General features: G+C 36.8%; 1 protein-coding gene across 1 annotated transcript in view; it reads left to right on the top strand.

Annotated features, from left to right (window-relative positions):
* Positions 1-24,545, top strand: part of SPINK5 (serine peptidase inhibitor Kazal type 5) — a 153,088-nt gene extending 128,543 nt beyond the window's left edge. Inside the window, exons 23-34 of the mRNA XM_014730588.3 lie at positions 1,239-1,335; positions 2,237-2,364; positions 5,805-5,877; positions 6,776-6,903; positions 7,062-7,140; positions 9,268-9,395; positions 10,184-10,256; positions 11,148-11,275; positions 12,564-12,660; positions 18,477-18,607; positions 21,039-21,129; positions 24,245-24,545. Coding sequence (XP_014586074.2) covers positions 1,239-1,335; positions 2,237-2,364; positions 5,805-5,877; positions 6,776-6,903; positions 7,062-7,140; positions 9,268-9,395; positions 10,184-10,256; positions 11,148-11,275; positions 12,564-12,660; positions 18,477-18,607; positions 21,039-21,129; positions 24,245-24,253 — 1,162 coding nt within the window. The 3' untranslated portion in view covers positions 24,254-24,545. The remainder of the gene's footprint in view (positions 1-1,238; positions 1,336-2,236; positions 2,365-5,804; positions 5,878-6,775; positions 6,904-7,061; positions 7,141-9,267; positions 9,396-10,183; positions 10,257-11,147; positions 11,276-12,563; positions 12,661-18,476; positions 18,608-21,038; positions 21,130-24,244) is intronic.
* The last annotated feature ends 316 nt before the right edge of the window (positions 24,546-24,861 follow it).

The following is a 24,861-nucleotide window of genomic DNA, read 5'->3' as shown; positions in this document are numbered from 1 at the left end:
CCGTCTCTGGATTATCTTGTAAATCCCATTGGGAAAAAACACAGAGATTTTACTATCAATCTGATTCCTCTATCTACAGTTTGGAAAATATCACATCTTCAGGAAATGAACAATAACTCTGTACACGAAGTTTGGAAGTAAACCTAAAATATTTAAGTCATTCCATGGACATTTGCTGAACATCTACAATGTATAACGTGCATAATGATTATACAAATATGACACAGTCTTTCTAGAAATCACAGTTTACTAAGGATTAGACATGGGCATAACTTAATATAACACTAAGGAGGAATTGCTAAATGAAAACTGATATATACAGTGGGTTATGGTACTTCAGGGAAGGGAGAGTTAGTAAAAAGTTCTAAGGAGAGATAGAACTGGCCCTTATAATTTGGATAAGATATGTACAGTACAGGAAGGAATGAGAGGAAAAGAGAGGAATAGTATAAGTAAAGGTCTAAAATTAAGAAAACTGTAGCATGTACATTAAAGAGCAAGTCATTTTGTTTAGTTGGAACTTAACTTTACCATCTTTGAATGCCAGACCAAGGATTTTGAAGTCAATTCCATATATAGTTGGAAGTTGCTAAAATGTTTCAAGTAGGATAGAAAGTGGCATAAATGTGGTTCCTTTAGGAAGATTCATAGGAGGGAAAGGACTAAAATTCAGAATGCTATCGGTGATGATAGGGGATTGCAGTAACCCAGGGAGAGGTAACCAGAGCAAGAGAAATAAGATAGAAGGTGAGTAGATCAACATAGGAGACATTGTGAAGATGAAATCAATGTTGTATAGCAACAGGTATGTGAGCTAAAGGAGAGGGAACAGTTAGATATGGTTCCAATGCTTTGTCCCTAGTGAAAAAATAGAGAATCTAGGAGGAAGGGCATTTTTGGCAGAGAAGATAATTATTTTGGGACCTCTTGCATAGGAGATATTTGAGAGAAATCTCATCAGAGATTCACAGTGAGCATTTATAAAATGCTCATTAATTGCTCATCTAGTCTTGCTTGTGTTTATGTAAATGTTGGTTTTCTTCTACTGCATTGAGAACTCTTCCAGGCAAAATTCATCTTTTTATTTTCAGAGAAGAGGGCCTGCAACATAGTAGATGTTCAATAAATGCCGGTGAATTATATACAAATAGAATTTGGTGATATGATGAGAAACTCATAGAAATGCATTCCCTTCTCTGGAATCTATTATTTCCTACCTCCCACTTTCTAATTTCCAGTCAGAAAGAAAATGAAGAAAGAAAGAGAAAAGAAGAGGAAAATCAGAGGAGTGCCGGAGGGAATGGTTCCAGTGGTGGTGGAGGAGGGAAAGCTCAGGTGAGAGCAACCTCTAGTTTCCAGAACCAGTGGGCTCAACTCTGACAATGGGACCACAGCACAGCCTATAGTAAAAGGCGAATGTATGTACTGATGAGTTTGAAAGCGTCTTTTGAAGAACAGGGGATTTCCCCCTTAAGACTGTAGTGTAATATCTCAGCAATTTTTATTCTCTCCAGGGCTCATTTTAACTTCTTTAAACCTGGAAATAATTAACGTGATGACCTTATCCCAGTCTCCTGACTCTTCTTTCTGTAATCTAGCTCTCCTGCCAATAATCAATCACAGAAGAGTAAATGGTGTAAATTTAGAGATGTTTCACATCAGCATCACATGCTCTTCATTTTTATTATTCCCTCTTTCCCTGAATGGGGCCACCTTTTTGAGGTATATTTTCTGTTGATACAAGGCAGCATAAAATGGTGAAAGAGCATAGGTTTTGGAGTCAGATAGTTTGGGGTACAATCCTGCCCCTGAAACATGGGACTTGTGAAGCACTGAATAAGTTACTTCATCTCACTGAACTCTATGTCCCTTATTTAACAATACTAGGACACTAGTTTTCAAGTTTACATATAAAACTTCATATATGAAGACAAGCAGCAGGATGGATTAGTCCTGTAGGTATAGTTTGCTGACCCTTGATCTATGCTGCTAAATCCCAACTAGCTTTGTAATTTCACTATATAGAACCTTAAAAGCAACATTATTAGCCATGACAACTGATGTCTTAGAATATGGATGATTCCAGACCCTCGTCCTCTGTGGATAGCAATCCTAGATGTTATATTCCTTATAACAGGAGGTAGACAAGAACTTTTCTTACTCCAATTGTTTAACAAACAATAACAATACAACTGACCGAGTAATCCAGGAGGCCTGCTCTCTTCGCTTTTTTCAGGACCAATGTGCTGAGTTTCGAGAACTAATGAAAAGTGGAAATCTCAGCTGTACTCGGGAGAATGATCCCGTACGTGATGCCGATGGCAAATCATACAACAATAAGTGTACCATGTGTAAAGAGATGCTGTAAGTAATTCTCTCAACAGGCATATCTAAATGATGGCCACATAGTCCTCCTGAATTAATGCTATTGTTCAATGCTCCTTCCGTGAAAATTTTTCTTTATGTTAATTCCAAAATACTCTCTCTTTTTCTTGCGTCCCTTAAGGAACAATGAGCCCTAGCAAGTGGCTGATTCCTACTCTATTTTCTATCATAATTCTGTGATCTGTAAGTGACATCATGATACACACTTGCTCTTTGGAACACATCATGCCTTAATCCTAAGGAGACTTTGCAATAGTCATTTGGAATAGTTGACCAAGTATAGCTTAAGAGGACTGTTTCTTATCATGTATATGGCACACATTTATCGCATAATCCAGGATTGTTCCTTCTATTTATTTTCCCTTGGAGAAAAGTACTGAATTGGAGCGCTTTATGATCCAGATCAGCCACTCTTGATTTGTGTTACTGGGGCAAGTAACATACTACCATTAGTCCCTCTGTATATTGAGGTAGTTTTCTAGGTGACCTTGATGGGTACTTGTAGTTTTAAAACTTGATGCCTATATCACAATGCTCTTAATTATGGCATTTAATTGATGTTCATTTAATAAGTATTTAATGGTTCTCCACACACATTCTTCACTTTTCTCCTTGAAAAAAAAAGTTACAATCTTGTAGTTGTGTAGGCCACGTGAGAAAATCTTACTAATCCAAATGCTGCATTTTACAAATAAAGAAAAACTTAAGTTAGTTTATTCAAGGTCTCATGGGGAGTGAGCCTCAGAGCCAAAACTAGAATCCAGTTCTTCTGAATATCAGACTAGTATTTCTCCCACATTATTAAAATTCTTTAATAGAAGAGAGTGGCGGAGTGGAGCAGTGCTAGGGTTTTAGCATCAGATGGCTGTTTCAGCTCCGTGTTCTCGGTCAGTTTATTCTACGTGCCTAGGCTTCAATCTGCTCATATTTGTAATGGGGGTGAGGGCAACAAAAATCCTAGTAGTCATGTAGTGTTTCTTTTTAAAGTTAAATGAAAAGAATCATGTAAATCTCTTAGTACAATGCCCAGGACAAAGTAGGCAAACAATAAATGTGAACTGTCACTATTAGCACTGTCATTAGTGTTTAGTAAATAATAGGTATCATCATTAATGGTAATAAATAATGACTAATGTTACGATGCCTTACACTGTACCAGGTTGTCTATGTACAAGTCATACTTCGCAGATATGACAAACATAATTGAGATAGCTCTTCACTTACGACTTTGTTGCTTTATGCCTCACATATTAATAGTAGATAATTTTGTGACAGAACAAATGATGATTCTTAGATGCAGAAAATTATTAAGATAAAGCTGTGCTGGGGCCGGCCCTGTGGCTGAGTGGTTAAGTTCGTGAACTCTGCTTCGGCCACCCAGGGTTTCACCAGTTCGGATCCTGGGTATGCACATGGCACTGCTCATCAGGCCATGCTGAGGTGGCGTCCCACACAGCACAACCAGAAGGACCCACAACTAGAATACACAACTATGTACTGGGGGGCTTTGGGGAGAAAGAAGAAGAAGAAGAAGAAGGAGAAGGGGAGGGGGAGGGGGAGGAGGAGGGGGAGGGGGAGTGGGAGGAGGAGGGGGAGGGGAGGAGGAGGAGGAAGGGGAGGAGGAGGGGGAGGGGAGGAGGAGGGGGAGGGGAGGAGGAGGGGGAAAGGAGGGGGGAGGAGGAGGGGGAGGGGAGGGGGAGGGGAGGGGGAGGAGGAGGGGGAGGGGGAAGAAGAAGAAGAAAAGATTGGTGACAGATGTTAGCCCAGGTGCCAATCTTTAAAAGAAATAAATAAATTTTAAAAAGAGATAAAACTCTGCTGACATAATCAGTGTCATCTATGTTATAACATAGTTACCTGGAGTATTTAACAAAACACATACAAATGGGAGTATTTTTGTGGTCTTTGGAAACCATTCATCTGACAATAAATGGTTTTTGACTGCCTACCATGTAACACACAGTCTTCATGAACAAGTACTCTTCAAGTGAACAAGACAAAGTTCCTGCCATTATGGAACTGTAATGTAACATAAGGAAGACAGATTGTAAACAGATAAGCAAAGAACTGCTTAACACAAGGCCAGGTGGTAAAAAGAAAAACAAAGCAGAGCAAGGCAACAGAAAGGGATTGGAGTTGCTACTTTATTTATGGTGTTCAGCGAAGGCCTGGTATGTGAGGGAGACTGAAGAGTAAGTGAAGTGGATCATTTGGCTATCTGGAGGAGGAAAGTTTCAGGCAGAGCAAGACCCAGTGCAAAGGTGTGAAGATACGTATGAAATTAACAAGCTTAAGAAATAGAAAGGAGGTTACTGTTTCTCAAGATTATGGCATGGAAAATTGCAGGAAATGAATTTGCGAAGATCACAGAAGGCTTTTTAGGCCAAGAAAAGAGGAGTGGATTTTATTGTATGTGTGATCAGAGGCCACTGGAAGTTTTTGAGCAGAGCCAGGACTATAACCAGAATTCTACCAAACTGAATCATTATAAGTACTGTCTTTATCCAATAGTTTACTTGGTTAAAATGTCATGACTGTATACTTGTTTGAATCTTCAGGATATATTTTGTTATACATCATATACGTATCATATCACACATATATATGTCATGTTACATACATGTTTGTTTTATATGCAAAATCGAATGAAACTTTGAAAGAGAAATAGATGTACCAGAGTTTTACAGTATTTGGATCTTGGGAAAACCTGGCTTTCTTGTTAAAAATCAGGTTACTGAGTCCCAATCCAGATCTTGTCAATAAGAATATTTTGATGGTCAGTGAATCTGAATTTTTAAAAATCTCACAGGTGTTTCTTAACGCATATGAAAGCTTAGGGACCTCTGGCATAAATATTTTATCAGAAAGGTAAGAGGTTTTAAAATAAACCCATGATCTTAAGGTACTTTCTAGAGTGCTTGTCTTCTTCCTATCTTGACCTCCACACTTTAAGAAATAATATTATAATGGGCTGACCTACAAATCAAGGAACTAGAATGGTGAGTTGATCTGGAATGAAAAATGACAGTTTATGATGAAAAGGTGAAAGAATTGAGGAAGCTGGACTTGGAGAGCTGAAACTTGCCTTTAAATATCTGAAGGATTAATATTGGGAATAAGTAACGGATTTACCAGGCTTGTTCTATATTGTCCTGAGAATGGGAAATAAGACTAAAGGATGGAAGTTATAGGGAGATAAATTTGGACACAAATAAAGGAGACTGAAATTACTTGAGTTGATCTCCCTAGAATATCTGCCTTGCGATGAAGGAGTTTCTTGATAACCAATCTAACTGTCCATCTCAGGGATATGCAGAGAGATTCTTTATGAAGGAAGTAGTTTAGGATACGTAAGCTCTAAGGCATCTTCCAAACCCGAGTATGTTAACAAGATGACTATTGGCTCTTTTCTATCCCAGGCAAAGAGAAGCAGAGGAAAAAAATAAGCATTCCGGTGTCAGATCAAATGGGACTGACTCAGCATCCAAAAAAGTGAGTCATTAACTAGGTTTTGGCAAGAATGGGCTTTCTGTAAGTCAACACTTGCCTATCAAAAATATGGCAAGAGGATGTCAATGTTGCCAAGCAAGATCCTACCCTTCGAAAGTCAGAAGCCATCATTAGCTAGATTACCAGTGGTAACTTGTCCAGTGTAGAAAATTAATCCCACCTGGAAATCTTTCAGTCTAACACTTTACAAAGCACTTTTACGAATAATAGTTTATTTAATTCTCTCAACAGCCTGGTCAAAAATGTTTTCTTAAACTTCTTTCATGGATGGGCAAAATGAGGTTCAGCTGCTGTAACAAATTGATACTGACAGTGGCTTAAAATAAATCAAATTTATTATCATACATTTCTGGAGTTTGGAAGTCCTAAACGGGTCTCACTGTGTTAAAACCAAGATGTCAGTAAGGCTGCCCTCCTCCCTGTGGGAACTCTAGGGGAGGACCTGTTTCTTTGCCTTTTCTAACTTCCAGAAGCTGCCAGTATTCCTTGGCTTGTGGCCATCTTTAAATTCAGCAATGGCCATCGGAATCTTTTTCATGCTGCATCATTCTGACATTGACTCTCCAGCCTCCCTCTTGCACTCATAAGAAGCTTTGTGATTACACTAGGCCCTCCTAGATAATCCAGAATAATCTCTCCATTTTAAAGTCAGCTGATTAGCAAACTGATTAAGCAACCTTAATTCCTCCTCGCCGTGTAAGGCACCATATTTATAGGATCCAGGAATTAGGACATGGATGTCTTCATCGGACGTTATAGTGTCTCCCACAGCAAGGTTAAGTGGCTGCCTGATTCTTGAGTTGAAATCTTCAGATTTTCAAGCCCAATTAAATACTATGTGAAAACAGCATTTCTAATATAATCTTTCCATTTTTTTCAGGATGAATGTGATGAGTTTAGAAGCCAAATGAAAAATGGACAACTTATCTGCACACGAGAAAGTGATCCTGTCCGGGGTCCAGAAGGCAAGATGCATGGCAATAAGTGTGCTATGTGTAAGGAAAAACTGTAAGTATTTTTCAAAAATGGGTCTTTAATTGTGAGGCTCAACATATAATAATCATTTCTCATCAGTTTGAGAAAATGATGGTTTTTTTAAAAGCAGATCTAGTACTTAATGAGGTGTTTAATTTGGTTGAAATGTTTATTTCCATTTTTTCTTTCAGGGAAAGGGAAGCAGCTGAAAGAAAAAAGAAAGAGGATGAAAACAGAAGAAACACAGAAGAAAGGAGCAATGAAAAACAGGTCATATATGTCAGACATGCTGACACTTAAATCTGCATAGTTGGTTGTATGGTCAATTCATTCAGCAAATATTTATGGAATGCCTACACTGTCTCAATCATTGTGGATATAATGGTAAACAAGCAAGCCATGGTCAGATCTTGCAAAGAAATAGCATGCTATCCAATGCCTGCAGAGCAACTCTGATGCAATTATCACACATTAGTAGGACCAGTGACAATTGTCAACTTATTCTTATTATCAAGTGAATTTCTTTTCTGAAGTTTTAAGACAAATAAATAAACAAGCAAAGAGTCACCAAAATTACAAACAAGAAAGCAAGTATCAAAAATGTGGAGCTCCAGCTGATAAATTCTTGAGTTGACATTCCAGTGCCATCTTGTGTTCAATTTGGGGCTTTAAGAATAATGTTCAATACTTTACAACAGCAAAATGTAGAATATGACACAGCACAATGTCTTCTAATCCATCTATGGACTTCAAGTAGAAAAGTGAAATAATGACATTTCCCCACGAAGGTTTTCTCCTTAGGGGGGAAATTTTTCATTAGATCTATACTGATTAAACAAAATGAAACATTAGTAGTAATTATCATGTTTTAAAAATATTGTGGGAATCTCTGTTTTGGTAGACGGCATTTTGGCAGATGAATGGCTATGAGAAAAGTGTTTATTGCAGAACTTCAAATGATCTCTACTGGCCATTTATTCTATTTATAATTGTGGTCAATTTATTTTTATTTTTTAAATATCTATTTTATGAATTTCAAACAAAAAATACTCTATCTATATGTATATACAGAAATCCAGATATTTTGTGTATGTGTGGCAAAAGAGAGTTATGGTCTTATCTACATATGCAAAGTAAAATAAGCTTTCCAAAGCACACGCATCATCATATTTAAATCTCCCCAAAATCTATGCAGAAGGTAATATTGTTCCAATTTTACAGTTGAGAGAAACCCAGAGAAGTTAACTACACACATAATAAACAAAAGGGCCAGAGATTGCATCCATAAAGCAAAAGTTGCAATACAGGCAGATGGATGCAATCATACACATATACGTATGTGGTATTTGGGGCATCTGGAAAAAGAAATAATTCTAGTAACTTCTAAAAATGATGGCTCTGAGACATTTAATATATTGATCAGGTATTCAATTCCATAGAATTTTTTAAATTCTGCAGATGAAAGTAGGTCTGGAGTTGCTCACGGGTATCAGAGTTCAAATAAAGGAAGATAACTACAATCTGTTTACTAGCAGTATTTTTCAAGGTAATCTTCCTATATCTCTACTTTGGCTCTTTCAGCTTAAAGGAAGTTTAAGACAAACTTCTACAGATGTCCAAAAATTTTAATAGAGGCCAGATTCTGGGGACTCATTTCCATTGGCTTCTTTTAAGTTTCTTATTTTTCAGTGAACAAAAAGTCCCCTCCATCTTCTTACAAATGTAGAGGAGTTTTATTCCCTGCCAGGTAAAAGCAAAGAAGACAAGGAATATAGCCCGATTGTTAGCAGGTTTCTGATCACAATTCCAACGTCGATTTTAATGACTTAATCTCTCTGAGCCTTATTTTTCTCATCTGCAAGATGGGGATAATGAGTGTTTATCTTACAGCTTTTTTATGACAACCAAAGGAAGTCCATTAGAGAACACGACAAAGTGCCTGGCATATAATACAGATGTGATAGAAAATCTTTTAAAAATTTTGTTCTTGAGGGACAAAGCTAAAGTCTACATCTTTATATGCCTTGCAAAAGAGCATCTTTCAGTTCATTTCTGGGCTTCTATGAGTGGAGTAATGAGTAGAGTTACAGCGAGATAGATTTGGGGCTCACCCTAGTGAAAATTGTATGAAAATTGCATGGCCTGCCTTAGGTGGGAGTGAAATGTCATGGGGGCAAGACAGTTATTTGAGGGGGATGCTATGGAGAAGATTCAAACTCCTTAAGAAGATATTGAATAAAGTGACTTTAAAACACATTGCCTCTTTAAATTTCATTTTCTCTGGGATTTTATTTTACCGTTCAAGTGTTAGGAGTTTATATCTAACCAACCAATTGTGTTTTCCCTTTTAAAGATCAGACAATCGCATTAACATCTTTCTTTTGCTCCTATTGGTAGGATCAGTGTCACGAATTCCGGAACATGGTGAGAGAAGGAAAGCTTATCTGCACCAGAGAAAATAACCCTGTTCGAGGTCCAGATGGCAAGATGCACGTCAACAAGTGTGCCATGTGTCAGAGCATCTTGTACGTGAAGAGGTTTACTGATCAGTTTGATATGTTGTGCCTGTTTGCCAGAAAATAGTTCCCCTTAATTTAAAACCTAAGGCATTGGCATCACATTAAAAATATAACAATAGCTCCTCGCTTTAGAAGAAGATAGTGTTTCTGAAGCACTTTCACAAGAAATTTTTATTTTGATGATGAGAAGCATAATCATACCTGGAGCACATGAGATAGGGAGCCAGCTATTGTATAGGACCCAAATCACGGACTTTCAAAGAGGAAGCTTATCAGCTAAGTGACACAACAGGCCAGTTCACTTTGCAGAAACTCAATTTCTCGTATATATAAAGGGAAGAATAACAACACAATATAGTTTTCATAGGGATTCAAGGAGATAATATTTTAAAAGATGTTTATAAACTTTAAAGCGCTCTACATTAAGGAGAATCAATAATGGAGAGTTTAGTTGTAATTTAAGAAGAAAAGTAAAAAGGAGAAATGAAGCAACTCTTTATATGAGAGCCATAAATGTGTTCAATTAAGGAAAAGAAAGTAATTGCCTTTTAGGATCATATCATTCTGGATGAGAAGCTATTAACTGAATTTATGAAAGTTTATAGCATTGCCACAAATATGCTATGCAAATTCCAACAATCAGAGCTCATTCGTAAAAAAACAAAAGTTTAAATATTTTTAGATATGAGAAAATAGTGTTATATTTGCTTATGTTCAGAATTGAAGAAATACTTGGTTAAAAAAAAATCAATAATAACCCTGGAAAAACTACCCTATCCTTTTTTATTCTGCAGTGAGCGAGAAGCTAGTGAAAGAAAAAAGAACGATGAAGAAAAATCAAATGCCAAGCCCTCAAAAGATGCAAAGGTTATTTCTTAAAAGATATCAAGATAACGATTTCACTTTTCATCCTCAGAATGTTGCATTCTCTTTCATAATAATAAAGATGCTAATCTTTTGCTTCAAAGAAAATCGATTTTGTCAATATTGTCACTTTGGGTTATAACAAGATTGTTTTCTGGCTCTGAAGTTTAATGTTTTTCTCAGTTTTGTAGAGAATTCTCCTACAGTGTGTGTCAATTATTGCCTTAGTCTCTCCTCTTTGGGAGAAATGTGAATTGAAAACTAGAGGCTAAAATTCCTTACCACCTCTACTGCATGCTTATCTCTGATGCTTTGAACGTGAAATGAGGCTTTAGGTAGCTTGTTGATAATGATTTTAACAGTTCAGATAATATACACTACTCTTAAAGCCTCCTCTTTAGCTTCTGTCCTTGATGTATTTTTTCTCTTTTCCCCGGATGGTTTTTTCAGCATCAACGAATCAATAGTGTGCATGCATGATGCTTCCTTTGGTATTTTCTTTTTAGGACTGCAAAGATTTCTTCCTTCAAACTTAACGGTGATAATCACATTTGTGGAGTTAGATTCCTGTGAGATTGCCCTTTGGTCAAGAGTACGCCTCATGTGGGAAATGGAGAATAGGAAGGATGGAAGGAAAGGGCGGGGGAGACAAGGAGGTCTATCGAGTGTTGTTTTATGTTTCCGTATGTCTCCAGGACCAGTGCAGAGAGGTTCAGAGTGAAGTGGAGGACAGAAAATTTAGACAGTCTGAGCGTTCCTTGGCCTCCACTGTCAGGAGGAGTGCAGTGAGTCTGAGCCTAGAGCCAAGAGAGGACTTCCTAAAACCAAATTTGAGAAAGCCACCAAGCCAAGAACAGAAAAGGCCATGTTCACTTCCCCTTTCTCATTTTCTAGGATAACTGCAGCAAGTTTCGGCAGTACGTGAGGAATGACGAGCTCATGTGCACTCGAGAGAATGATCCCGTGCGTGGCATTGATGGAAAGTTATATAAAAACAAGTGCTACATGTGCAGAACTATCTTGTGAGTAAGAGGATCTTGTTACCCCTTCAGTTAGTGGGGCAACTGTGTTTTTAGAAACTGCTGATTTAATAAATACGTGCTCATGAATCCACGGGGTCCTTAAAATAAGTCTTTAGATCAAGTCACTTAAACTGAGAACACCTGATAGAGGAGAAAGACCACCTGGACTTGGAGACAGGAAATCCAGCTGTAAGTTCCAACCATGACGTTTACTAACTGTGTCACTTGAAAGAAAAATGTTTTTTCCAACTATCAGGGTCATAGTTACAAGAAATTGTTCCAGATCTTTGTTCCACAGCTAGATCAGACTGAACAGAGAAATTTTTTAAAAATGCAGAATTAACACCCCAAAATGTATTGTCAGAATCTCCAGGGCTAGAGAAACTTTTTTAGAAAGGGTTTCTCGATTATTCTGATGGACAACCATATTTAGGGACCAATGGACACGATAGATAATGATGATGACGACGGTTGTGAAAACCACTATGGACACAATAACAATAATCAGTATATTTTTAGCTCTTCCAGTACAGTAGTTTCCCCTTATCCGCGGTTTTAGTTTCTGCGGTTTCAGTTGCCCGCAGTCAACCGCGATCCGGAAGCAGGTGATCATATGGTCAGACATATGGTCAGAAGGTCAATAGTAGCCTAATTCTATGTCACAATGCCTATGTCATTCACTTCACTTCGTCTCATCACATAGGCAATTTATCATCTCGCATCATCACAAGAAGAAGGGTGAGTACAGTACAAGAAGATATTTTGAGAGAGAGAGAGGCCACATTCACTTAACTTTTATTACAGTATATTGTTATAATTGTTTTATTTTATTAATAATTATTGTTGTCAATCTCCTACTGTGCCTAACTGGTAAATTAACTTTGTCATAGCTATGTACGTGTAGGGAAAAACAGGATATATAGGGATCAGTACTTCTTTAGTTTGAGGAGTCCACTGGGGGTCTTGGAACGTATCCCCTGCGAATATGGGGGGACTGCTGTATGTTCCTTGAGGCAGGAATTACCAATACCATCCTCTTTTTATGTTCCACTGAATTAAGCTTGAGGAATTTAAGCAACTGGTCCAAAGTTGAACATCTATTAAGTGAGGAGAGCTCTAAGCCAGCTCCCAGTTGTTTACTTTTCTTAACATGTCATCTAGGTCACTCTCTGGTGAATTTTCTATGGTTCTATCATATTATATTAGAATTACTTAACTTTCAACTGGAAGTTATAGGAGCTGATCTTTGTGGATATAACTTTAAGTTACTTTTTGTTTTTTCCTCTAGTCAAAAAGAAGCTTCAGAAAGGGCAGGAATTCGAGAAAAGCCATCCCACACTAGATCTTCTGAAGAGGAAGAGAGCCCAGATTCCCTCAATACTCTGGTAAGAGTGTCTGTTTCTGAAAATCTACTTATTAACTTAATTTTCTGATTTGGGGGTCCTGTTGCCACTTGCCCTCCATAAACCTCATTTCCATAGAAAGGTCTGGAAAAGGCTGATTTAGTACAGCCTCAAGTCCTTTGAGGATTAAATGTAGTTCATGCTTAGTGAGAGTCTGGGGTGACTCATCAATGCATTATTCTGTGCACTTTGAGATTCTTAGCCCTGCTCCAAGCCAATTTAGTACATTTGTGAAATTTTAAAAAGTGGGTGTGTAGTGAATGTGACTTGCACCTGTGGTCAAATCAGTAGTTAGGAGCCTTAATTCTGTAATTTCAGCAGACCAAAAAGGCTCCTCACCTAGCTTCCTCTCATTTTTTCTCCCCAAACCAAATTCTTTTCCCAATAGCCTGGACTACAATGCTGAGCGTGTTCATGCTTGTGAAATTCTGCCAACCAGCAATTCATAGTAATTAAAACTTTTTATTGAAAATATAGGCTGATGCCCACCAGCAATGTATACCTTAGTGTAAGTTAGCCTAATCAGATTGCTTTTTTTAGAGCTTTGCCAAAGTCAGGAATAGAAAGGAACAAAGGGGATATGAGAGAATGAAGTATATTTATCAAGTGGAATCTCAAATTGAGCCCTAGAAGGGACCTGGTCCCTTAGAAAAGAAGGGAGACTTAGAAAAGAAGAAAGAAAGGTATAAAACATGAATTTTATCTAATTATTTGCCCAATTCAGCTAGGATAATGGGTGAATTGCACTAGTGAAATACTAATTACGTATTGCTAGTAGATTAGGCACTACACTAGAAAAGCCTAAGCATGGAGAAGAGCTATTCACAAAATCAGTTCTTTTTTTTCCCAGCTTTAATGAGATATAGTTGATACATAACATTGTGTAAGTTTAAGGTGTACAATATGTTGATTCAATACACTTATATATTGCGAAATGATTACCACCATGGGGTTAGCTAACACCTTCATTACCTCACATAATTACCATTTCTTTTTTGTGGTGAGAGCATGTAAGATTTGCTGACTTAATAACTTTCAACTTTATAATACAGTATTATTAGCCATAATCACCATACTGTACATTAGAGTCCCAGAATTTATTCATCTTGAAACTGAAAGTTTGTACCCTTTGACCAGTGTCTCCCCAATTCCCCCAATCCCAGCCCCTGGTAGCTACCATTCTATTCTCTGTTTCTGTTGAGTTTGGCTTTTTCAGATTTCACATATAAGTGATATCATAGAATACTTGTCTTTCTTGTCTGATTTATTTCACTTAGTGCAGTGCCCTCAAGTTTCCTGCAAGTTGTCACAGATAAGATTTTCTTTTTCCTTCCTTCTATGGCTGAATAAGATTCCATTGTGTTACACATCTTCTTTATCTATTCATCCATTGATGGACACTTAGACTGTTTTCATATGTTGGCTATTGTGAAAAATAAAATCTGTTCTTTTTAAAAAAACATTTTACTGAAGTATAATAGTCATATAGAAAAAGTGCACATATCATAAGTGTACAGCTAAATGAAATATCACAAAGTGATCACACCTGTGATATTCGCACCTAGGTCAAGAAATAAGATATCCCCAGTAGATGAGAAGCCCATCATGCTTCTTCCTAATGTACAATCTGGTTCTGAGCTGAGCTTTCTCTTGGAGAAAAGAACCACATTCGTTATTCATTTGTCATCCACTTAGCCATCCATTTATTCATTCTACGAATATTTGTTGAGCATCTACTATTTTCCAAGCATTACATGTGTGTAGGAGAACAATACCCATAAAAAAAAACAGACATAACTCTCTACACCCTTGAAGTTTATATTAAAAGAACATAGATAATAGAAAACGTGAACAAATGAAATGTAATACTAAGGGAGAAATAAAGTAGAAAAATGATATGGTATAAGGCAGGGATTCAGTTTTAAAGCCTGTACAGGAAAGAGTTCTCAGAGAAGGTGACATATGCACCAAGGCCTAAAGGGGTTGATTCCATATGTGTAAGTGAGGGGAGAACATTCCAAGAAGAGGAACAGCAAAGTGCTGAGGAAAGGGTTGAAGGACAGTATAGCAGTGTAGTTGAAATGGAGTGACCTCAGAGACAGTTACAGAGGAAGAAGTCATTAAAGTAACAGGAGACCATGTTATGTAGGATTTTGTGGCCTGTTTTAAAGATGTTGGCCATTATTCTGAATGAAGATTTTAAAAAGAGGAGTGATGTGATTGGGTTTATGTTTTATAAGAATAATTCTGCCTGCTGTATTGAAAATACACTGCAGGGAGGCAAGAGCAAAAGTTAGACAGCTATTTAGTTAACCATGACAGTAATCCACAGAAGAGATGACGCTAGTTTATACCTTGGTCATAGTGGTCATAATGAGAGGTGGTTGGATCCTCAGTCTATTTTGAAGGTGGAGTCAATCAGGATTTGTTGAGTTGATGTACTATGTAAGAAAAAAAGAAGGCTTCTGTCTTTTTTGCTCCTTTGTAATGCTTTATCCCAGTAGTTTCGAACCTTGTAGCAGAAAATACGTGAAAACTACTAAGGATATACCTAGTTCAGTGTTACCTTTGCCAGTGAGTCATAGAAGGTGCTTGTCTAAATTTTCCCTGAATATCTCTATCAATCTAGAACAGACTACAATCTAAAGCAGTCCATTTAGATGTCTGAATTATTCATCAAAACAAACTAGCAAACAAATACTTCTTTACGCTTCTGAAATGAACATCAACAGATATCATACTATTAAATTCTCTATTTCTTCTCTGTTTCAGACAGTGGTTTTCATGGAATTTTTTAATTTCATCTAAGTTGCCAAATTTATTGGCATATAGTTATTTATAACATTTCCACATTATCCTTTTAATATCTATATTTATATAGTGACACCCTTTTTATTTTTAATATTGGTAGCATATCTTTCTTGCCTTTTTGGCAATTTTGCAAATGGTGTGTCAATTTATTAACCTTTTCAAACAACCGATGTTTGGCTTTGTTCTGTTTTCTATTTCATAAATTTCTCCTCTTTATTATTCGTTTTCTTATATTTTCAAGCTTAATTTGCTTATTATTTGCTAGCTTCTTGAGATGGAAGTTTAGATCACTGATTTTAAAACTTTCTTCTTTGCTAATTATGCATTTAGTTATAACTTCCCCTCAAATCACTGCGTTAGCTGCTGCTATTTGAGAATTTATATTTTTATTATCATTCACTTCAAAACATTTCTACATTCCATTATGATTATTTTGAGTCATGAGTGATTTGGAAGTGTGTTGCTTAATTTCTACATACCTAGGAACTTTATAGTTATCATATTTGTTACTGGTATTATTGCACTGTGGTCACAGAACTTACATTTTATGACTTTAATTCTTTGAAATTTATTGACACTTGCTTAATGGCCTAGAATATGGTCTATTTTAGCAATAATTTTGTGTACACTGGACAAGAATGTGTAGTCTGCAGTTGTTGGATATAAAGGTCTGTAAATATCATTTAGATCAAACTGGTTAATTTTGTTTTTCAAATATTCCGTATTTTGATCTTTATGTGCTATCAATTGCTGAAAAATTATGTTAATATTTCCATCTATATTTGCAAATTTGCCTATTTCTCCTTTCAGTCAGTCAATATTTGCCTCATATATTGTAAAACTATACTTTAGGTACATACATGTTTGAGATTGTTCTTAACGAACCTATTATTTTATCATTAGAAATCCTCATCTTTATCACCTCACTGCAGTCAGAATGACTATAATTAACAAGACAGGAAACAACAAGTGTTGGAGAGGATGTGGGGAGAAGGGAACCCTCATATACTTCTGGTACAAGTGTAAACTGGTGCAACCACTGTGGAAAGTAGTATGGAGTATCCTCAGAAAATTAAGAATAGATCTACCGTATGACCCAGCTATTCCACTGCTGGGTATTTATCCAAAGCAGTTGAAAACACAAATGCATAAAGATACATTCCCTATATTCATTGCAGCATTATTCAAAATAGCCAAGAGTTGGAAGCAACCTAGGTGCCCATCAACGGACAAATGGATAAAGAAGATGTGGTATATATACACAATGGACTACTACTCAGCCATAAGAAATGATGAAATCTGGCCACTTGTGACAAGATGGATAGACTGTGAGGGTATTCTGCTAAGTGAAACAAGTCAGAGGGCGAAAGTCAAATACCATATGATCTCACTCATAAGTAGAAGATAAAAACAATGACAAAGAAACATGTAACAACAGAGATTGGATTGGTGGTTACCAGAGGGGAAGGGGGAGGGAAGAGGGTGAAAGGGTGATTAGACACACATGTGTGGGGATGTGTTACAATTAGTCCTTGGATGGTGAACATGATGTAATCTACACAGAATTTGAAATACATCATCATGTAAATCTGAAAGTTATATAATATTATCATCCAATGTCACTGCTATAAAAATAAAAATTTAAAAATAAATAAATAACTAAAATAAAAAAGAAATCCTTATCTTTATCTCTGCTAATACTTCTTGTCCTAAATTCTACTTTGTGTGATATTAATATAGATAGACTAGCCTTTAAATGATGAGCATTTGCATGTATATATTTTCCATCCTTTTACTTTCAACTTATTGGTTGAAATATAAAGATATATTAAAAGTATACTTCTTGTAAACATTATATAGTTGAGTCTTTTTGTTTTTTCTAGTTTAGCAATCCCTGTCTTTGGAATAATTAGTCTTATTAATATTTAATGTAATTGCTGACACCATGGAATTTAAGTCTTCTGTAATCCTGTTTTTAAAGTTTCTCTATCTCTTTTTTTCCTTTGGTCCTATTTTGTTTTAATTAATAAAATTATTATTATTGAATTCATACTTCCAAAAGACTACAAAGAACAAATATGTTCTTTTTTTTTGAGGAAGATTAGCCTTGAGCTAACATCCACCACCAATCCTCCTGTTTTTGCTGAGGAAGACTGGCCCTGAGCTAACATCCATGCCCATCTTCCTCCACTTTATATGTGGGACGCTTATCACAGCATGGCTTGCCAAGAGGTGTCATGTCTGCACCCAGGATCCAAACCACTGAACCCCGGGCCGCTGAAGCTGAACGTGTGAACTTAACCTCTGCACCGCGAGGCCAGCCCCCCAAATATGTTCCTTTTTCAACATGAGAATTTTTTTACCTTGGGAAATATACTGACAAGCATACTACATATACCGAACACTTTGTGTGTGCCAAACACTGTGTTATACGTGCATTTAAATCCCCTAAAACAACAGTATAAGGCAAGAACTATTATTCACGTTTTTCAGATGAGAAACTAAGACTCAGAGTAGTTTAATAAATCAATCCTCTAGTTAGTGGCAGAGCTAGGACTCAAAAGCCCATGCAATTAACTAGTATTTGCCTCTGAGTCTTTCCTTTCTAGATTGTATATAACCAGTGCCTTCATTTAAGTAATAAAAGAAATTATTTCTTGCATGATTACCATCCTTGTTTTCATCCTAAGGGTGTGCCTCAGTTTGTCTGTGCCTGATATCATGTAAGGTTTCTGCTTTCTTACTGCTTTGTTCTTCTTTGTTTTTTGGTTTAGCTACTTATCTTCCCTTGTAAAAAGAAGCCAAATCCAGGAGGCTAAATCTACCTAATAATGATGTGAAAAGAAACATGTGAATTTGTATGACCTATGTTACAATTCCTTTACTAGTCATTTATTCAAATGTCGCTGAGGATATCAAAAGGTTTTCCCAAACTCATCCCTCTTGAGTGTCATTGAGTAAATCTGATTTATGTTTTGCTTTTTCAGGATTCTGAGATGTGCAAACACTACCGAGTATTGCCCAAGATAGGTTACCTTTGCCCAAAGAATTTACAGCCTGTCTGTGGTGATGATGGCCAGACGTACAACAATCCCTGCATGCTCTGTCATGAAAATCTGTAAGTATACAAGTCACATCATCCTATCTTCCAGCGTAGAGGCTCTTGACCACAGGGTTGACCCACAGTAGGGTACTGATATCAATTTGAGGTATGTTTCAACTAATTTGCTAGTAATAGCAGTTAAAAATTCAGATTTTGTGAATGATCTTTGTCATTTATAAAATAGGGAGGATTTAAGGTTATCTCTTTAATAAAAGTGCTAATGTACTTTACTGAGTGGAAGAGAAAGGAAAAAGTCATGAGGTTACAACAATTAGAGAAAATCTTTATAAGCCCATGTACACTCATGGAAGTGTGAACATCATCCATCCTTTGCATAAAGAGAAAAAAATTTGAGAATCATTGCTATACAGAGAGCCCAACCTATAATCTCTAATGGGCCTTATGACTACCTGATAGGCACATATTTCCCATCCTGTAAGTCTTCTCGGAACAGGAAGTGTATAAAGCAAAAGAAAGTGCACTGGAGCAAATGGAAGACCTTGTGTCTGTTCTCAAATTTGTTACCATCTGTGGACATATTATCTCATCCTTCTGAGATTCAATTTCTTCATTGGAGAAGTGGAGACAGTTCTCTGAGCCAGTTGACTTCACAGGGTTATTGAGAAGAATTTTTAAGTTCAATACAAGAGATTCATTTTAATACTTCTGTTATTGGTTGTAGCTTTGTGTTGCTTTTCTGTTCAAATGCTATCTTGTCCTTATCTTCATACATATTCCTTACCTTTTCCTAGCTTCATTTGACCAGCTTTAAATAAGAGCATAATGGCAAATCTTGACTTTTCCACCTCACCCCACCCCAGACTTACATTGCAGCCTTGTATGTCTAAGAAGCCTATCCTTCTTAGGACACTGTGAGCAAGGCCCAGAATGTGAGCATGGCCTGATATCCTGCTTTTCCAATTCAGGGAAAATATTTGAACTTACATTTGTTTCTTTTTAAGTCAAATTACTCATAAAAGAAACAGCCACTCCACAGTTGATATATTTGGGATAAAACCTGAATATGAATGCTTTATACCTTACATCTGTAGGTAAGGCCCTCTCACTGAATCCTCACTACCTGCTATAGAGTAGTTCTATCTTCACTGTTCTGAGGTGAATCTGAGGCTCAGAGCGTTCAGGGAACTTGTTTAAAGTCACAAAGCCAGCGAGTAGATCAGACAGGATTTTAACCTTGTTGATTCGGACCTAAACACGGTTTCTTTGCTCCCTACTACACTATTGTTGTATCCAAGGCAGTAGTTCCTTAAACATTTGGGAATCAAAGATTCCTTTTATAATACGGAGGAAGTTCTCTCTTTCCAGAAAAGAAAATGATGTGACATTAACAGCTTGTCTGCATAGTACCTGTGGGCACATAAATCTGTTGAAATCCATCCGTGGATCTTACAGAGTTTTAACAATTAAGAAGTCCCTGTTTAAGGAATAAGTACAACCATTCAGGAGTTTGTTGCTATATATGACTTATCTTCAGCCCGGAAGTCCTTCAACTTCTCTTTATTGTAAATGTCAGAGCCAAGCACTCTGTTAACTGTATAAACCCCTAACAAGTCTACTCAAGGGGAACTGTAGAGACCACAATACTCTATCAAGGGGAACTGTAGAGTCAGAAACTCCAATGATGAAAAGATTACTAAGGCAAGCTTCAGGATGGATTATTTAGCTAAAGGAATTGGGAGTATGTATTATAAAGAGAAAATTCAAGCTATCCCAGGCAAAAAGGAACAGTGTTGACTTCTGTGGTCTTAGCGGAAGATATGGGGAAGCAATTTCAACTTGAGCAATGTTCAAAGACAAAAATGAATGGCCTTGATGCAGAGTGAGTTTCCCATCACCAGAGGCAAACAAGTAGGTGTTTGATAGATAATAATTCTTAAGGGAGAGGCACTAAAATTCATACCTTTTAAGATTTTTTTCAACTATAAAATTTAGACTGTATGATTCTGTACAGTTTTATTTTGTAAAATATAGAGAGAACCTATATTCTCTCTATATTTTATATATTTATATATTTACATAAAATATATTTTATAAAATATGTTATATCTTTTAATCCCAAAATCACATCATAGGTATTCAATAAAGTCAAACTTCTCTAGTACTTAATTTTCCCATCTATAAAATAGCAGCTTTTAGACTAGATGATCTCAAAGTTTATTTCCCACATTCAACAATTCTATGAGTATAGAGGTGAATGAAATGTGACGGGATAGATCCAGGGCTGGGGAACAATCTCGAGCTAAATCAGAAGAGAGAGATTAAACCTGGATGATGCCTATTGGAAAACAGTTGAATGCAGATCCCAGGGCCTACCCCTCTTTTCAGTTCTGGTTTGATGCCCAGATGTCACCCACATTGACCCTTGTTTTTTCTCATTTTAACTGTGAGTCTTCCCATCTTGGAAACCTCCTCTGTTCTGTTTTAGAATGCGCCAGACTAATACACACATACGCAGTGAAGGGAGGTGTGAGGACAGCAGCACCCCAGGAACCACAGTTCCCAGCGTGCCAGCATCTGTAAGTACATTGGCATTCGTGCTTACAGTGTTAGAACCAGTCAGTTCTGCTTCTGTTCTCTTGTACTGGGTGATGGACATTTCTCTGGCCAGGGACGTGATACTGGGTCAGGTAACCCTAGAATTGTCTATGTCTTTGTTGTGAAGATAATTCAGTAATTACTGAAATAAGTGGGAATAATAATACAGTAGTTAACATTTTTAAATGTTTACTGGGATCATTAATAGATTGTTTATGAGCAATGTCCCTAATCTAACACTTTCGCAAAGTAGGTTTTAGTTTTGTGATCTATAATAAAAAGATGAGACAGAGACCAGGAGAGGTCAGATCATGACAGAGCTGGATTTGAACCATTTCTGGGTAACCCCTGGATCCTTGCAGTTTACATTGCATTAAACTGTCTCCCAACATGAAAAGTTGACCTTTTCTTTGAAATCCCTGCAAGGATATTCTGACACATTATTGAGTTTAACATTCTCCTTGGTGATTGCACTTGAGGAATCTCTTTCTAAGGCAAGATGATATGTAACTTGGAGAAAAACAAGAAATTTTCAAATAAGATAAAATTTTATGTTACCAGATTAATATGGGTTCAAATTCTCATTTTTGATGTTCTTCACCTATGAGACCTTTGGAAAATCTCATAAACATCTAAACAAAGATCACACCAAGTTATTGAAAATATTCAATAAATGTTGACTTTTAAGCATTTGGCACAGTGTCTACAAATTAATGGAATTTATTGTTATTATCACTATTATTTTATGCCTAAGAGTCCAAAGTATGAAGTTAGAGAAAGAGAAGAGTCTAAAGTATGAACTAGAGAAACAGATTCTGGCACAGTGCTTATTTATTTTTAATAATTTTAGTGAATTATACTTCAAAAAATTTACATTGGATGTTTTAAAATATATTTCTATTTAATAAAAGCAAACAATATTTTAATAAATTATATTTAATAATTATTTATTATTATTCACAACTTTTTTTACTCCATTCCACAGCTACAAAAGCTTTGGCAATGATGGAATTGGAAACTATTCTGCCAGTTTTGGGGATCTTAAGTAATAGGAGATAAGGCCGTATTCAAAAGAACTGCTCAGTGAGCCTTGATATGGGAAACCAGAAAAACAAGAGCTATTCGCTAGGTGTTTCTGGTTTCACTTTAGCAGCTGGAAGGCAGGATCGAGTAGACAGACTACTGGATGACATCAGGAGACCTTCATTTCTTTCTCGTGTGGGCTTGACAAAGTCATCTATCTACTCTGGGTCTTTACACACCCATGAAGAGAGGGTTTAAATTTTTGCTCCATTGTGTTTGCTATCTCATTACATGTGAACTCTTAGTGGTTTGCTCCTCATTGTATCCACAGAATATACTGTCCCCCATCTCACAAACACACCTGGTTACATGTATCATAAAACAGTAAAAAAGAATCTTTATGCAAGTCCTATTGACCACACTTTAGACCACACCTTGCTGCAGTCTCATGTAGACAACTTGACAAAAAACTACATTATGAGGAACTTGCCATAGGATAATACTGGTAAGATGTATTTATTCAAATAATGACGAATCTTGCCAGGACTAAGCACAAAAGTTTTTGTGAGGGAGTTCCTTTCTTTCATTTTTGAGTGTTTTCTTTCCACTAGAAATATATAACAAGCATTCTTAGTGATAGGAATTATTTATGATGTTAGCTGATAGAAGAAATCATTAGAACACAAGATGTCCTGGGCATGGGTTCAGTTCCTTCTGTTTGATTCAGTGATGTAATCTTGGATATATCAAGGTGGTACAAGTGGGTCACAGCCCAGCATTGCTCTGATGACTACTATGGATGCATATCTTGGAGGTTGGAACCTAATACCTAAACTTTGTTCCTGGATAGAAGATTTTCTAAGAGTCTGGAATCCCAAGAATGCAATAAAAGGCCAGGCAGTCACAACTTTTCTGGAAAAACAGATTGAAGATCCTGGAACCCATACTTTTGCTTACTATCTAATAAATATTTTCTATTATTCAATAACTACTAAAATTTACGTAACTCTTTAGAGTTTTATGTGCTTTTTCCTTTTGCATCCTCCCACTAGTCCTGTGATTAGGGCAGGGATGATTATCCTTCACATTTTACAGAAAATCAGCCTAGGGGGAATCCTGCAACTTATCAGGGTTATTCAGTATGATATTTTTGGTCCAGTGTAGATCTTCTGACTTCATTTCTTATGCTCTGCCACCATCCCTTAGTCGTCAAGAGATTCTGAAAACTAGGGGCTTTGGAGAAGGCATTATCTCAATTAGGTAAAGATTAGCTACATTGGAAGGAAATTTCTATGTCAAGGAAAATACTAGTACTATTTTGTGAGATGAATAAGTGACTATTCTCTATTCCATGACAAAGATTTTCAAGGATTCAACCAGGCCATAGCTTGCTGCTTTCAAACCAAAAGAAACTTCCTGGGGTCGAGGTGAGAACTAAAATGGAGGTTTGAGTTTGGAATGATACAGACACTAGTGATCCAGGTGATACTAGCTGGTGCTGTACAGTTATATGGAAGAAAAATGCCTGAGGACCTTACCACCTTTTAAAAAAATTGTATATGTTGATGTAGTGTTTTAAATGTTGATCTCAAGATTTTAAATGTTGATTCAAATAAGAATACATGGGTGAGTCAGGCAAGGAGGATAGCTGATTAAATTCTCATGGCCTAAAACAAACTATAACAGTAAAGCATTAATGTTAGAGGAATTTGATTCAAGTCCTGACTGAAGGTGAGACCTTGGCTAGTCTCTAAACTTCTCTGATGCTCAATCTCCTCCCCTGTGAAATGATGTTAATGACACCTACCTCTTTTTCTTACCGTCAGGGTCACATGTAATCAAGAGCAGAATTCATTTTTATATGTACCTCAGTGAGTAGTACATAGTAGGTGTTCAATAAATACTCATTGAATCAATTGAATAAAATGTGAAAGTGATTTTAAGTTGTGAATTCTTGGCAGAATGCAGGAATCTGTGGATTTCTTTGACTACGGTACAGCTACAAATTTATAGCCCACATTTCTGTAATGTCTCTGAGTTTCAAGCATATAATCTACCTCTCTTCTTTTCTAGGGCAAATGATGTGAGAATTGGTGAAAGCCATGAGGGAAAATGTATACCCCGATTCTGAACTGCCTACCTTATCCATCTGTATATACAAATAACTCTTCAGAGCTCATCTTATTTACTGTAGAAAACCATACAGAACTGTTGGGGGAATGGACTCACTGACTTTCAGTCTTCCATCTCTTTCCTCCTGGATTCTTTGATCTGAGGGCACAGAAACACTTCCACCCAATCTGTGCTCTGGAAAGCTCCTGATCACAATGCTGTCTGTCCAACTGCTTGTTCAATAAAAGTAAACCCAGCAGAACACCATGTCTGGGATTTCTTTGCCACTGCCTGGATGTCAGGAACTTGTTTTTTACTGAAGCTGAATAATCTACCCTTTTGTCTTGCAAAGCCCATTGGTGGACAGAGAATGCTCACTTTTTTTCAGATTCAACTTGCTGTCATAGTTGGAAAAGAATATCTAGAAGAGAGGTAGGGAGGTATGGGCTCCCAGGCAGCCAATGGCTGTATAAAGCCCAAGCAGCTATGAATTAACCTCACCTTCCAATGACACAAAGCAATAATTTCTCATATCCAATCATGTGGCCTCTTGACAATTTCCTGTGTCAGGGCCTTGG

The sequence above is a fragment of the Equus caballus genome, chromosome 14, assembly GCF_041296265.1.
Source record: "Equus caballus isolate H_3958 breed thoroughbred chromosome 14, TB-T2T, whole genome shotgun sequence".
NCBI classification, from domain to species: domain Eukaryota; kingdom Metazoa; phylum Chordata; class Mammalia; order Perissodactyla; family Equidae; genus Equus; species Equus caballus.
Note: the sequence above shows the minus strand (reverse complement) of the source record. Positions and strands in the feature narration are given on the sequence as shown.